Source organism: Schistocerca nitens, chromosome 5 (genome assembly GCF_023898315.1).
Source record: "Schistocerca nitens isolate TAMUIC-IGC-003100 chromosome 5, iqSchNite1.1, whole genome shotgun sequence".
Classification (NCBI taxonomy): domain Eukaryota; kingdom Metazoa; phylum Arthropoda; class Insecta; order Orthoptera; family Acrididae; genus Schistocerca; species Schistocerca nitens.
Window position 1 is genome coordinate 507078452 of NC_064618.1, and position 16074 is coordinate 507094525.

Below are 16074 nucleotides of genomic sequence, written 5' to 3' on the forward strand. Positions count from 1 at the left end.
GTTGTAACAATGGTAAACTGTACTGAAATGCAGGAGGATCTGCAGCGAATTGACGCATGGTGCAGGGAATGGCAATTGAATCTCAATGTATACAAGTGTAATGTGCTGCGAATACACAGAAAGATAGATCCCTTATCATTTAGCTACAATATAGCAGGTCAACAACTGGAAGCAGTTAATTCCACAAATTATCTGGGAGTACGCATTAGGAGTGATTTAAAATGGAATGATCATATAGAGTTGATTGTCGGTAAAGCAGATGCCAGACAGATTCATTGGAAGAGTCCAAAGGAAATGCAATCCGAAAACAAAGGAAGTAGGTTACAGTACGCTTGTTGGCCCTCTGCTTGAATATTGCTCACCAGTGTGGGATCCGTACCATATCGAGCTGATAGAAGAGATAGAGAAGTTCCAACGGAAAGCAGCGCGCTTCGTTACAGGATCATTTAGTAATCGGAGATGATAGATAAACCCCAGTGGAAGACTCTGCACGAGAGACGCTCAGTAGCTCGGTACGGGCTTTTGTTGAAGTTGTGAGAACATACCTTCACCGAGGAGTCAAGCAGTATATTGCTCCCTCCTACGTATATCTCTCGAAGAAACCATGAGGATAAAATCAGAGAGATTAGAGCCCACACAGAGGTATACCGACAATCCTTCTTTCCACGAACAATACGAGACTGGAATAGAAGGGAGAACCGATAGAGGTACTCAAGGTACCCTCCGCCACACACCGTCAGGTGGCTTGCGGAGTATGGATGTAGATGTAGATGAATGTCTGTGGAGGAATGACAATCCATTTTTCCTCACTCTACAGCCAAAACCAAAGACGATAAAGATGCTAATTGCTGTTCCGGGAGGCCGGTCCAATTCAGGAATGTTACGAGGGCTATTCGGAAACTAAGGTCCGACCGGGCACGAAATGGAAACCACAGTGAATATCTGATGAAGCTTTGCACAGATGTGTTGGACCGTGTCTCTAGTATGCCCATCGATCACATCACAGCGCACAGTAATCACGTAAAGATAACTAGAAAATAGCGTCCCACACAAGTATGAGCACCTGGTGAGACATTTCGTCTGATGCCAAGCAGCCCATATAACGTAACTGTCATGCGTTTCCTTCTTCATGGCAATTCTCAAGGCCGGCCGGAGTGGCCGTGCGTTTCTAGGCGCTACAGTCTGGAACCGAGCGACCGCTACGGTCGCAGGTTCGAATCATGACTCGGGCATGGATGTGTGTGATATCCTTAGGTTAGCTAGGTTTAATTAGTTCTAAGTTCTAGGGGAATGATGTCCTCTGAAGTTAAGTCGCATAGTGCTCAGAGCCATTTGTACCATTCGAACAATTCTCAACCGCACTCCGCAGGGACAATAAAGACGCGCCTATAGCGTTTTCGATGGGAGGCGTTTGATCACTCACAATAAAGGCCTAAGTTTAGTATCTGCTCACAGAAACCGCTGGCTATGGCTGGCTCTGAGCACTATGGGACTCAACATCTTAGGTCATAAGTCCCCTAGAACTTAGAACTACTTAAACCTAACTAACCTAAGGACATCACACACACCCATGCCCGAGGCAGGATTCGAACCTGCGACCGTAGCAGTCCCGCGGTTCCGGACTGCAGCGCCAGAACCGCTAGACCACCGCGGCCGGCGAAAACCGCTGGCTATGAAAACATCATTTTGACAGGGACAACGAGCTGCAGACTTGCGTAGAGCACTGGCGGAAAGCACAGTCTAATTAGTAACATCCTGACGCAGTTGTTTTCAGCCAAAAACAACTTTAAATGACTCAACGAGATAAGTTTGTGATTTCATATTTCTTTTCGCTTGTGTTAGGATGGAGAAAAGCTGCTTATACACTGCAAAGTCTGAGGCTGCTAATTTTATTATTAATATCGCTCTCGTCTTTGGAGGAGGAATTCGAAATAAGGAACAAATACGCGATGGGCCTGCTGTTCGTCAAACAGTTTCAGAATTCACTCCTGTTCTCTCAAGCAAACACTTCCTCTACCTGCCGCACAGTGCGAAAACTTTCCTGGTGGCTAAAAGGTTAACAACGTACAAGTCATTAATTATAAAATATATATAAAACGTCGAGGCACCACTGACATATGTTATCTGTATTCTTTAGTCACTGAAAAAATGTATAAAAACATACTTTCATTTATTTTTACGTCAAGGTTAGCTGGTTATCCATTTTTAACGTTTCACCCTCTATTTTTGTTTCTGATACATTGTTTACCTCGAAATAGTGAACAAAATAGTCTGTACAGTTAGATGAACGTGTATAATTCTTAAACAGAATTAGAGTGCCTGCAATGGTAATACAAACACATACTCCTACTGGAGCATGTCAACATTTATGTGAAAAGATTCTGTCCTTTATTCATTACAGTCATGTAGATTTGTTATTTTGACTTACTGTGTTCGCTGGGGGAAATTGTCAGAATGGCATTTAGTATATGTCGTCGTAAACACAGAAAACCTCCACAGAGGCAGTGTTCGTCACACGTGTTGCGGAAACCTGCACAAGAATGACCTCGAGCAGCTACGTTGCTTAAAATGTGTGTACAGCTATAAGGGTGATATCAAAATTACTCACATTCTACAAGCACACTGACGTATCTTTCTTAAAGCAGCGCGTTAGGACATTTCACCTATTTCACAGTCATCCAAGTATACATGTTTTTTCTCCGTGCCTACAGCTGGAGAGTCAAGTTAACCTACAAGAAGCACTTCTAGAAAGAAAGCAATATTATCACTGCATTCTTTGATATACTTCACCGACTTAGTGTTCCTGATACTGACTCTGGAAACGATTAGTATTTTGAAATATTTCCTTTTAAGAAAAAAAGGGATTAATTTCAATTTATCATCACCCACATTGAAATAATTTTACATTTATTAGTTTCGTACGCTGGAATGGGGAAAAGCAATATTAGTTTGTCTAACAAACACGGCGGAATACAGATGGAGCTACACCACCGTCGTAGCACTTGTTACCTCAAGCAAAAATTCAGTTCAGTTTCCTGACCCCTCAAATCTAAAGGAGCAGGGTTTAGTCCTCAATCGGTCTTCTCTTTCTTTCTGTCATTAGACTGTTAATGTGAAAATTCTACATCTGTATCTACTTACTATCCTGTGTCACTACCATTTATTTCCTTTCCTGACCCACTCGCAAATAGAGCGAGGTATCTTATTTTATCTTCGAGATTCTTTCACGAAACGTATGTTGGCAGCAATAGAATCGATCTGCAGTCAATTTCAGATGCCGCTTCTCTAATTTTCTCAACAGTGTTTCTCGAAACTAACGTCGCCTTCGCCTTCAGGGATTCCCATTTGAGTTCCCGAAAATCCGTAACACTTGCGTGTTGTTCGAAGCTACCGATAATTAAAGCTAACAGCTCGCCTCTGAATTTGCATCGATGTCTTCCTTTAATGCGACCTAGTGCGGATCCCAAACACTCGAGCAGTACTCAAGAATAGGTCGCACTACAGCGTCCTATATGTGGCCTCCTTTACAGACGAACCACGCTCCAATCTTTCCCAAAATTCTCCCAGTAAGCCGAATGTCAAGCTTTCCCTATCACAATCCTCATATGCTCGTTCCATTTCATATCGTTTTGCAACTTTACACCTAAGACATTTAGTCGACGTGACTGTGTCAAGCAGGACACTACTAATGCTGCATCGGAACTTTACGAGTTTGTTTTTCTACTCATCCGTATTAATTTACATTTTTGTACATTTAGAGCTAGCTGCGAGGCATCACATCAACTAGAAATTTTGTTTAAGTCATCTTTTATCCTCCTACAGTCACTGGACTGCGACACCTTCCCGTACACAACAGCATCATCAGCAAACGAGCTTTTAAACTGTTCTGTTGGTCTGTCTAGATGGTACTTAGAGACTTGCACAGATATTCAGTTCTCTATCCAGTACTTTTGAAACAATTCTCGAAGGACGTACGAAGAATATTTTAATATTAATTTAGATATACTTTCATTAATGTTGACCTAAATTGGGAATATCCCAAATGTATACCAACGTCAATTTATCATTTCTTATTGTATTAATAGTAGGATTTTTACAGCATACGACCAGTGTGTACCCTGTGTTACGTGTTCGTCTTGTTTACTCGTTTTCGTATACTCTGGTTGTAAATCTTATTTTGTGTCGAATCAGCCCTTTGTTACTCCTATGTTACACAGAAACAATGTATGCCTTAAATAATGTCTGCACCATTAATTGTCAAAACCAATTGTAATGTGACATTTCCTATGATAAGGTAGGTGTATTGACAAGTTCTGAAAGCCAATAAGTTTAAAAAAAGAAAATAAAAAAATCAGCTTACAACCGCAGACTGCTGGCCACCCGGTCCGCCACATCATTTCTGTATATAGAAGATAATAGCGGTTCTATCACACGTCCCTCGGGCACTCTTGACGTTACCGTCGCCGTCGTTCTGAGTCTACAATAAACTGCAGGTCTCCCAATAATTGGCAGGTAAATGATTTTAAGGGTTGGGGAAGCCAACGATAAAGTATCTCGACCAGGGAGAAGCTTTCGGGTTGTGGACAGCTTTGCCTGATCTACATATATATTCTGCAATTCACAGTGAGGTGCATGCCAGAGGGTGCGTCCCACTGTACCAGTTATTAGAGTTTCTTCCCGTTCCATTCGCCTACGGAGCGCGGGAAGAATGATTGATTGAATGCCTCTGTGCATGCAGTTTTTGTTCTAACCTTTTCCTCGCGATTCCTGTGTGAGCGATACGTAGTGGATTGTAGTATATTCCTAGAGTCATCAATTAAAGCAGGTTAGACTTTCTCGGGATAGTTTACGTCTATCGACGAGAGTCTTCCAGTTCCGTTCCTTCAGTATCTCTGTGACTCTCCCACGGATCAAACAATCTGTGATTCGGGCTGCCCTTCTCTGTAGCCGTTCAATATCCCCTGTTAGTTCAGTTCGGTACGGATCCCATGCACTTTAGCAATATTCTAGAAACTGCCGCAGGAGTCATTTGTAAGCAATTCCTGATTGCACTTCCGCAGTATTCTACCAATAAACCGAAGTCTACCACCTGTTTTATCCGTGACTGAGCCTTTGTTATCATTCCGTTTCATATTCCTACAAAGTATACCCAAGTATTTGTACGAGTTGGCCGATTCCAGCATTAACTCACTGATACTATAGTCCTACATACTACGTTTTTTCGTTTTGTGAAGTGCACAACTTCGCATTTCTGAATATATGAAGCTAGTTGCCCATCTTTGTACCCCTTTGAAATCTTATCGAGATACGGCTGAATATTTATGCAGATTCTTTCAGACAGTACTTCATCACAGATATCTGCAGCGCCTGCAAAAAGTCTGAGGTTACCATTGTTGTGTTGGCAGAAGAGCCAACACCGTGTTACAACTGGAGGCCGAAATGCACGCGTTTTAGCTCAAGCAGGCTGGCGTGAGGAGGGAAGGACTATACTGACGCGAGGTCTGCAACATGACAAGGAATTAGAGTTTAGAAAGCGGACGTAATTAGTTTGATACTTAACTTTAATCCATTAACGATCAACATCGCTCTTGACGGTACATGATTCACAATTTTATCTGTTCAGAATACATTCTTGAAGAATATGACGCCTTGCTAGGTCGTAGCAAATGACGTAACTGAAGGCTATGCTAAACTGTCGTCTCTGCAAATGAGAGCGTATGTAGATAGTGAACCATCGCTAGCAAAGTCGGCTGTACAACTGGGGACGAGTGCTAGGGAGTCTCTCTAGACTAGACCTGCCGTGTGGCGGCGCTCGGTCTGCAATCACTGATCGTGGCGACACGCGGATCCGACGTATACTAACGGACCGCGGCCGATTTAAAGACTACCACCTAGCAAGTGTGGTGTCTGGCGGTGACACCAACAAACATTAATGTTGTCAGCAAGGTCATTAATATACAATGTGAACAGCAAGAGTCCCAAACACTTCCCGCGGGTATACCAGAAGTTACTTCTACGTCTGACTATGACACACTATCCAAGGTAACATGCTGCGTCCTCCCTACGAAAAATTCTTCAATAAAGTAGCAAATTTCACTTGACACCCCGTATGACTAGTTTTGACAGCAAGCGAAGATATGGTATTGAGTCAAATGCTTTTCGGAGATCAAGAAATATTGCATCTATCTGACAGCGTTGATCCGAAGCCTTCGATATGTCATGTGAGAATCAAAACTGATACTGAGAGTAAAACATCGAATCGCTTCCGCAGAGTTTGCAGTTAGCTGCTCGGCATTTTCCTCTATGTCGGCACAACACTGAATGTATCTTCGGAAGCCTTTTGGCCGGCGTGCTGTTTTTGACGGCAGGAGTGTGTGCGACGGTGTGCGGACATTTGCCACGCCGGACATTTGCCACGATTTTACCTGCTCCGAAGTGTCGGGTCCCTTGTCGTTTCCTCCTCCTCCTCCTCCTCATCACTTACTGAGCCTTTCCGCTGGTTTACTTAACATAGAACCAGAATCTCTTTGCATTTTCCGCCACATTACTAGAGAGAGTTTCATTGTCGAAACTATTAAATGCATCTCGCATTGAAATCCGCACCAAATTTCGAGCCTCAGTAAAACTTCGCCAGTCTTGGAGATTTTGCGTTCGTCTAAATTATACTTGCCTTTCTCGGTGCTCCTGCAGCAGCTTTCTGTTCTGTTTTGTTTACAATGGGGGATCAGTTCCGTCTCTTATTAATTTATTTGGTATGAATCTCTCGAGTGCTGTTGATACTATTTCTTTGAACTTAAGCCACATATGGTCTTCACTTACATAGCCTGGGAGGATTGGAGACTGTCTCTTAGAAAGACGTCAACCGATTTTTGGTTGCTTTTATAAATATATATTTCGTGTTTAGTTTTGGTGAATTTCTTTGTTACGGAATTGAGCCTCCCTACGACTGAGTGTTCACTAATCCCTGTATCCGTCGTGATGTTCAGGATTATTTGTGGCTAAGAGGTCAAGTGTGTTTTCGTAACCATTTGCTATTTGAATGGCCTCGTGAACTAATTGTTCAAAATAATTTTAAAAAAAGCATTTAGAACAATTACGGAAGTTGTTTTCTATCTGCAATAGGGTCTGAAAATGTATTTTTGTTAACATACAGAAGGTAGATTGAAGTCACTGCCAAGTATAATTGTATGAGTAGGGTACCTATTTGTGATGAGACTCTAGTTTTCTTTGAACTTTTCAGCAATTGTTTCATCTGAGACCGGGGGTCGGTAAAAGGAGCCAGTTATTAATTTATTCCGGTTGTAGAATATCACCTATGCCCATACTAAGTCACAGGAGCTACCTGCTTCAATGTCGTTTGTGAATTGGAAGACACATTACATTATTTTTCCTCAAGTTCTGCTTCTTGTTTCTGTTGTAGTGCAGAACATTACAATTACGGCTTTTCCCTCCAAAACCTAGGATGCTTTCTCTGTGACCCTGTAAATACCAGAGCTAAACAGTGTAGAACAACAACGTACGTTACAAGCATAGTATTCTGTATTACTTCATTTCCTTATTTCCAACATTTTAAAATTGTAGTCGACTTTAGATGACATATCAATCATAGATGTTCTTATGTCTATTTAGTGAACGTATTTTCAGTCATGTTTTGAACACTGTCCCGCTACACTTTACTAACTAATGTTTCACCGCAAGGGATATCGCATTTTAGAGTGTAAATTAATATGGAGTATGTCGTTCATCTTTTCAAACATTCATTCACATACCAATTTGTTCTTTCCTTATTGTCTTTTGGGCATGCAGTTGTAGTAATTAAAGTAGGTACGAATGCAATGATCGAAAAGAAATGATTAGCGTACATTCGCATTCTCTTTACATCGTTCCTTTCTTGTTGCTCCCATGGCGATGGACTGTTTCTATCGCAATCAGTAAGCGTGAAAGGAAGCTATCGTACAGACAGAAGGATTCATATTATACTTGGCAGAACTAATTACATACTGACATAATCGTCGGTATTGCTTTCGTTTGCCAAAAGTTGCGGTTTGAAAGCGGACAGAAGTAGTACGAGGAAAGACGCCCCTTACGTGAGGGATCGCTACCTGGCGAAGGAGCAAGTGTGGCAAACGTCCGACGTGGCAAATGTCCGGCATTCGTGTGTGACAGATAGCAAGACGGGACCCGCGCGGCTGTCCCCACTTCGAGGCCAGGTCGGCGCGCGTCATTGGCGGGGGCTGATATCAGTCAGCGTTACGTAACAGCCGGCAGGCGCCCGCGGCTCCATTCATGAGGTGGTCCAGTCAGCGGCGGGCGCCCGTCCAACCAGCTACTGTGTGCCGTGCCCAGCCCGCCTACAACTCCACACGAAGGAGGGTTACGGTTTCGACATCCCGCCAACCGTGAGATTACACACAGAACTCAAGCTCTGGCTGAAAGGAAATCAGTCGTTTCCTTTTTAAAGGCACTACTCGGGGCATTTGCCTTAAAAAGCTATTTAGAGAAACCACGGAAAACGAAAACTAGATGGTCTGACTGGGATTTGAACTGCTGCTATCCCCCTCCACTCCCTCCTGAAAACACGACGAGTGGTTCACAATCGCTTTGTGCTCTCCACTAGCTTAGCATAACATTGTGAATGGCAGGTTGTTCTCACACAGTTTTCTACCGACTGTTGGAGAACCATTACACAGATTGTTTACAATAACTACCGGCACAAACTCTCTCTCTAACAGCAAAGTTACTGCGAATGCAGGAACAAAACAACCACTGAAATTTCGGAGGGTCTCAAAAGTGTATGTCTCCTTCACTAAATTTCGCTAGATCCCCGTCAGAGCGAGCGATCACCGTTGTTTTCTGCTCTTCACAAGATTTACATGACGAAGTTTGTAAACTAACGCAGAAAAATTACTGTAACGCAGTTTGCTGAGGAATCCATACTGATTGTTTACATTCTGTGCAGGAAAAACTCACTCCCTGACATTAAAGGTACTGAGTTTCCATGAACAAAATAACCACTGAAATTTTTCAGTGTCTCAAAAATGTATTTGTTCTTTACGAAATGTCCCTAGATTCCTCACAATGGACGGCGAGCGATTCGTCAATGTTTTCTCCTCTTCACTACGTGTACATCACGAACTTTGTAAATTAATTTCGAAAAATTATTGTAACACAGTTTCTTTAACAACTGCTGACATTCAGTACTGGCTACTAACTCTCTGTCAATAAAGTTACTCCATTGCATAAACAAGATAGCTACTGAAATTTAGGAACTGTCCTGTAATTCCATCTTGTGTGATGGAATGGGGCGTCGCCTGCTCGAAGACCTGAAGAAAACAGATACTAATAGCCGTAATTTTATTCAACAATTTTATTTAGCTATCGGTTTCGGTGGCTTACTGGCACGATCTTCACGGCCCTATACAGGACACTAGGTAAGTCACCCAGTCGTTTGTGTTATTATAGGGACTACTCTACCCAACTGGTTTCCGTACACAACTAGAACTTCTCCATAGAAGTGGACTCTCTACACCTCCAACAACAACTCTGTGTGGTAATGAGGCACCGAAATAAAATTATTAAATAGTGATACGGCTGTTGATATATTTTTTTCAGGTCTGTAGGAAAGACCCTTTTCCTTGGAAAGAATGAACTGTCACAGAACTCTAGGAGTAACATCGAAGCTTACCACAGATAACAGTAGTGCTACACTCTTGACACTGAAAACTGAAACGAAAGTTGAAATCGATAATTCTGTTGAAATGCTGAACGTTAGCGCCAGCGGGGTATTTATACACTAAGTTACACAATTGTTAATTGCTGCCGTCCTGAAAGGACCGTTCCAAAACTTACGAATCGACAAAACTAGTGCAATACTACACAAAAGAGAACGGCAATCTTCGAAGTACGTTTTCGGGGCGGAACATGAATCTCTAGTATTAAACGATAAAATACCTCAAGGTATATAATCTACATACGTTCACTAATGATTTTTAATTGCCAGGAAGTCCATTTCCAAATGTATTATATCAACTGCTCTCGATCACAGCTAAATAAGAAGCGGAAACTAAGTTTAACAAGTGCCATGGTGAATTTATGCTGCCCAGTTGGAGTTAAATTGCACGAATAGTAACCGAATAAGGTTTATAAGAAAGTAATTGTCAGAGGACTAGAAATGCAGCAAGAAATATAGAAAAGGTTACAAGAGATATTATAGTACAAACTGAGTGATGGTACACACTTTCGAGACAAAAAATGTGCTCATCTCTCTCGTTTTTTGATGATTAGTTGAGATATACTCTAAATTCATAACAATTTTGTCTCCAGTGTATTAAAGGAATCGATGGATATACCAAGCCATTGCCACTGTTCGTAAAAATGCTACTTCTGGATTCTATTTCGTTTACATAATGTGGCATTTTTTGCAGATTTGTTCTAATTTTTACGGTCCTGATTTTCCTTTCAAAATATCTTAATACTTGCACTCTTAGTACGACGAGCAAGAGGATTGTGCGGATGTAGTTTAGAAGGCTGTTATTACATCTACTTATCTCCAACAAAGACGGCATCTTCCTGCTTAGCGAGGGTCAAATGTAAACAAAACTGGAAAATTTATTATTTAATGAAACATTCAGTATAGAAATACAGCAACCACTGACTAAAAATAAAATTTACAGTTAGATACTTTGAGTGACAAAGTCAATCAAAAGACGGCGTGCATTATTAGTTCAAATGTGGTCAAAGGGGTCACCACGCAACCTAGAGACAACAAAGAGATGAGAAAGAACACATTCCTGGCCTGTATCACAGAGGAGACGCAACATATGTTAGAAAAAGTCGCGGAAGTGACAAAGTAGAGTAGAGTAGGGAATGGATTAAGTGCCGGCGTCTGCATGTGCCGCAATGTAAATGTTTTAGAACCGTGCTACAGTCTAAAATAAATCTGTCACAGATTGTTTATAAAAGACTTTTTATGAAATATTTTGGATGTTACAGTGTGGTCATAGATTTTATAAAAGGAATTATTATTGGCTTTTCCTTCTTAAGCTTACTGGAATTAAATGAAGGTAATTTTACACCAGACGCGTTTTGCTTTTATTTACAAAGCATCTTCTGTGGTCATTGTGCCAGTTTGGTTGTTTTAAATTAAAACCAACAATTTGTTTATAAAGTTGACGTGCGATTTAATTACGGTGTTTATGTCTCTTGTTTACATATTCTCCAACTCTCTGGTAGCAGAGAGGTAAGAAGCAGTAGTTTGGAGAATATGTAAACAAGAGGCTGAAATACCGTAAGCAAATTGCCACACCAAATTTATAAAAAAAATACTGGTTGGAATCCAAAATAACGAAAAATGCACAAACACTTGTCTCCAATTTGAAGCGCGACCGATGTAAAATTCTCTTTGATTAATTGCAGTAAGCTTAAGACGGAGACAAATAATTGATTTTGACAGCTGCTGCAGAAAATAGCCATGCAAAGAAACATTATTTAATCAAACATGTCACAGATCTTTGATAGTGTAGCACAGGTCTTATATACGAGATATGTGGAATTTTTCTCTTATTTTTCACAGCACTAAGGGAACATAAACATTAACTGTGTTGGACAGGTTTATTAATTGAATTAGAAATGTAAGTAAAAGGGAAAAACAGGTATTGCTACTAAATTTACATTGTGCTCTCCTCAAAAACGTTCAACTTAGTGGCTTTCTACGGTATGTGATAAAGTGTGTGAATTCACACATGGAAATTAGGGTGTTCCGTTAAGTTAAATGCTTCGTCACCCAACTTTGGGGTACAGGGGCATAAACAAAACCGCTAATGAACGAATTAGTGTGATTTTGTGTGCTAAGTTTCCGAATTTATGTTTGGATGTCTTCAAAACTGGAGGTTTGGAGCGGAAGCTCCCAATACATGACGTCGAGAGGAGCTGACAAGTGGAGGCCGGTGTTTTTTTTGCAGTGTCAGGCAATTGGGAAGCTGCACGGAGTGCCAGAGCGCCGCCTGTCACAACAGTTTGGGAAAGACAGAGTGGCGGCCTTTTTGTCGTTTCCTTGTCCTCCGCCGAGGAGGGCCGGGAGGGTCTTCCATAAAGAAAGCAACGCGCCTCGCTTCGGTGTGGCGTGGATCGTGGGTGGTCCCGGCGGCCGCCGCAAGCGTGTCACGCTCGCCAGTCGCCAGGAAACTGGCGTCCCCGCGCATCGGCACTTGCGCACACGTGCAGGGCAGTGCGCGAGATTTAAACAGCTCAGCCCGACTCCGGCAGTGGCGGCGGCCGCGAGACGTCCTTGTGTATGTGTGCCGCGCGCCAGCTGTTGGCAGCACGGGTCAGCGGCCCTCTCCCTATAACCCGTTACCCCACCGCGCGAACGCGCAACTACTGTGCCACTGGCGCTCTGCGCTTACCTTGTCGACCTGGGCGAGCGCGACAGCAGCGTCGGTCCAGCTAGGCCTGACGAGCAGGTCCGGATCCGTCGGCGGCTTCGAGGAGGACGAAGAAGAGGACGCCCTCCGGGACGAGGTCGTCGTCGTAGTCGCGGTCGTCGTGGTCGCCGCCGCGCTCACCATGTCGGTGCGGAGGGGCAGGCAGCTCGGCCGTCCGCTTCAGCAGCCACTGCACGCCGCCAGCCTCCAGTATCCACATTTAGGCGGGTGGTGGCGGCGCTCCGCACTCGACAACACTCTGCCGTCACACGCGCCCTCGCGCCGGGGGGCAGGCGTCCCAACAGAAACGCGACCCGCTGGCTCGCGCGACGGTTGCTCTCTGTAGCCGGCACCGTGACTGACTACGATCGCCGCGGGCACGGCACCGCACTACCTCTCAAACGACGCGCACTGAGAAGAACGTCCGCTACGCGCTTTTCGGTCCGGACTGATGAGCGTTCGCCTGCGACTTCCTTCTGGTATACTCCGCTCTCTGCCGCTCCTCGCTCCGCAGCTCGGCGGCGGCCGACGGCGGCCGGAGATGGCCGAGCGCTGGGATTGGCTGGCGCCGCGGCCGTTGCCTGGCAACCTGCGCCGAGGCCGCCCCCTCCCCTCCCCGCGGCGCCCAGCTCTCCTCCCGCTCCCCACCACCGCCCGCGCCAGCGACCGCGCCGCTGGACCACACACGTGGTGGCGGGACAGAGAAATCTGGCCCCGAGGCGGGCGTCACGGAGCGCGCTCACAAAAACCTCCCGGCCGGGGGAGAGAGAGAGAGAGAGAGACCGCGGCCAGCGGTACCCGCTCGCTCGTGACTGGCCCAAATGGCACTGCCATTAGTGCAGCAAATAGCTGCTCCCACCGGCTACTACGCATGTTGGCGCGTACCTACCGCTGCTTTCGCCGTACACGTGTCCTTCCTTCCTCCCTCCACCCCCCTCTCGAAATTACGACCACCTAGTCGCGAGCCAGGCTATTGTGCACCTGACGGCTTCCGACGCTGTCTTGCGAAGTCACCGCTCCGCTTTTGAAACGGACGCCGCTGTCGTGGGTGGTTCCGCGGACCACCTGGCAGAGGTGGACATGTCAATTGTTCGGCGGCTGCCGTCCGAGGACTACCATTGATAAACGACAAGCTTAAAACCGGCAATAGAAATGTCCCGAGCGCGGCGCGCGAAACACTTGTTAGAGGCCTTCTCTTGCCTTTTTGCGAGGAGTAGTCTCTCTCGAAGCAAAGCAAACACTATTTGCCATTCCGTGTGACAAACAGATTAACACAACAAATGTAGGTTGATTCTTGCAGAGATGACAATGGCACTTTTTATAATGTTACTTATTTTCATAAACAGCGCTGTTACCAGTTTCGAACCGACGGTTCATCATCAGACAGCCGGTTCACGTTAAGATACTTTTTTGTTGTAGTATACGTTAGCTTGTACTTTTTATTCTCCCATATTGTAAAAATTCCTTGGAGTGGGCAATACATTACAATAAAAAAATTCTAAAACCGAGGAAAGCCTGTTCCATCTCTCTAATCGCCTTTCATCAGCAAAGATCAGCCCACAGTTCGGCCCTTTTGGCACAGTCAGATACAACGAAAGCCCAAAATACCTGGGAGTCACTCTGGACAGAACTTTTCCAACCTTTCCAACTTGGACAAGAAGATACAAACACGAGTGAACCTTGTGAGAAAGCTTGCAGGCAGTACATGGGGAGCAACCACATCAGTCCTCCGAGGAGCATCCCTTGCACTGGTATACTCTGCACCAGAATACTGTGCACCAGTTTGGCTCCGAAGCGCCCACGAAGTGAAAGTAGACGTCCAACTGAACTCAGTTATGAAAGTAATTAGTGGCACAGTCCGGTCTACACCTGCTTGCTGGCTACCAGTGCATTCAAACATCTGTCATCCAGATGCTTTACAAGCTTTACAAGCTCTGTCAGCAAGTTTCTGAAAGCAACTCGATCCCTCTTCGTGACGATTTGCTATCACTGCCCAGGAAACGCCTCAAATCTAGAAGACAAGCATATAAAATGGGAGTCCAAATGCTATCACAGAATTCGACCAGGACGCAGAGTGGAAACGTGAGTGGCAAGCTACAAGAACCCGAAATCACGAACTTGTAGACAATCCAACAGTTCCAGTTCCAGGCTTCCACCAACCAAGGGAGGTGTGGGTGCAATTAAACAGATATCAGACTGAAGAGGGTAGGTGCAAATACAACATGCACAAGTGGGGCTTTTCAAGTGACAGTGTGTGTGGCTGTGGTGACACCCAAACAATGAGCCACACTGTGAGTGACTGTCCTATCAGACGCTTCCCTGGTGGCATTGAGAAGCTGCATCAAGCATCCCAAGAGGAACTCCGCTGGATCGAGTCCATCAACATCCGAGTGTTCAAATGGCTCTGAGCACTATGGGACTTAATTGCTGAGGTCATCAGTCCCCTAGAACTTAGAACTACTTAAACCTAACTAACCTAAGGACATCACACACATCCATGCCCAAGGCAGGATTCGAGCCTGCGCCCGTAGGGGTCTCGCGGTTCCAAACTGTAGCGCCTAGAACCGCTCGGCCACTCCGGCCGGCCAACCGAGTGTAGTCTGAGCCGATTTAATACTTGTGTTCTATATATAATTTCACATGTTCATTTTTATACGTATTTCTTTGTTTTGATAAATGTGTATCACTGTAATTGATGCATACGATAATAATAATAATAATAATTACAATAAAAATGTGTCTTAACGTGGACAAGCCGTCTGATGATGAACCTGTAGGTTCGAAACCAGTAGTGGCGCTATTTATTTAAATAAATACCATAATAAAAATGGGCTCGTTGCATTATCTTTCTCTGCAAGAATCAACCTGCATTTTGCACAGTCATGGTCTCAAAATGACAATTTTCGACAAAGTAGCATAAACATACAAGCTTACTTGTATGCATCACTGAAGAAAAAGCTGTAGCCAATCACATTTTTTGAATGAATGATTTAATTCATCGTACCGAGCGAGATGGCGCAGGGGTAAGCACACGGGACTCGCATTCGGGAGGACGTCGGTTCAAACCCGCATCTCGCCATTCTGATTTAGGTTTTCGATGATGTCCCTAAATTGCTTCAGGCAAATGCCGGGATGGTTCCTCTGAAAAGGGCACGGTCGACTTCCTTCCCCGTCCTTCCCTAATCTGATGGGATTGATGACCTCGCTGTTTGGTCCCCTACAGCCAAGCAAGCAAGCTACCAACCAACCAACCAATTCATCGTAACTAGTTTCACGCCTGGCCCCATTATCAGACGGCAGCCAGGATTTTTCTCACAACTTTCGCGGTTTTGTCTTGAGGAAATGTTTCTCTTCATACATCTACTAAGCTGAAAAACCCGACATTGCTCAGATATATATTTTGCCGAGTTGGTATTAGAAACGGAAACAAAGATTGAATTTTGACTGTAGTATATAACATACTGGACAATTTATGTTTGCTGGTCGCAGCTGCTTTGCGTGTCTTCAACGCGATTTAGTAAACGTCTATATGATAAAGCCTCTTCATAGCTACATAGATGGTGATCGTTTTCGCCTACAGGCATGTGCGCTTGCCGGCCGGGTTGGCCGAGCGGTTCTAGGCGCTAAAGTCTGGAACCGCGCGACCGCTACG

General features: G+C 44.4%; 1 protein-coding gene across 1 annotated transcript in view; it reads right to left on the minus strand.

The window, feature by feature from the left end:
* LOC126260828 (protein patched) overlaps nt 1-12893 on the minus strand; it is a 152907-nt gene extending 140014 nt beyond the window's left edge. Inside the window, exon 1 of the mRNA XM_049958215.1 lies at nt 12405-12893. Coding sequence (XP_049814172.1) covers nt 12405-12566 — 162 coding nt within the window. The 5' untranslated portion in view covers nt 12567-12893. The remainder of the gene's footprint in view (nt 1-12404) is intronic.
* Between the last annotated feature and the right edge of the window lie 3181 nt (nt 12894-16074).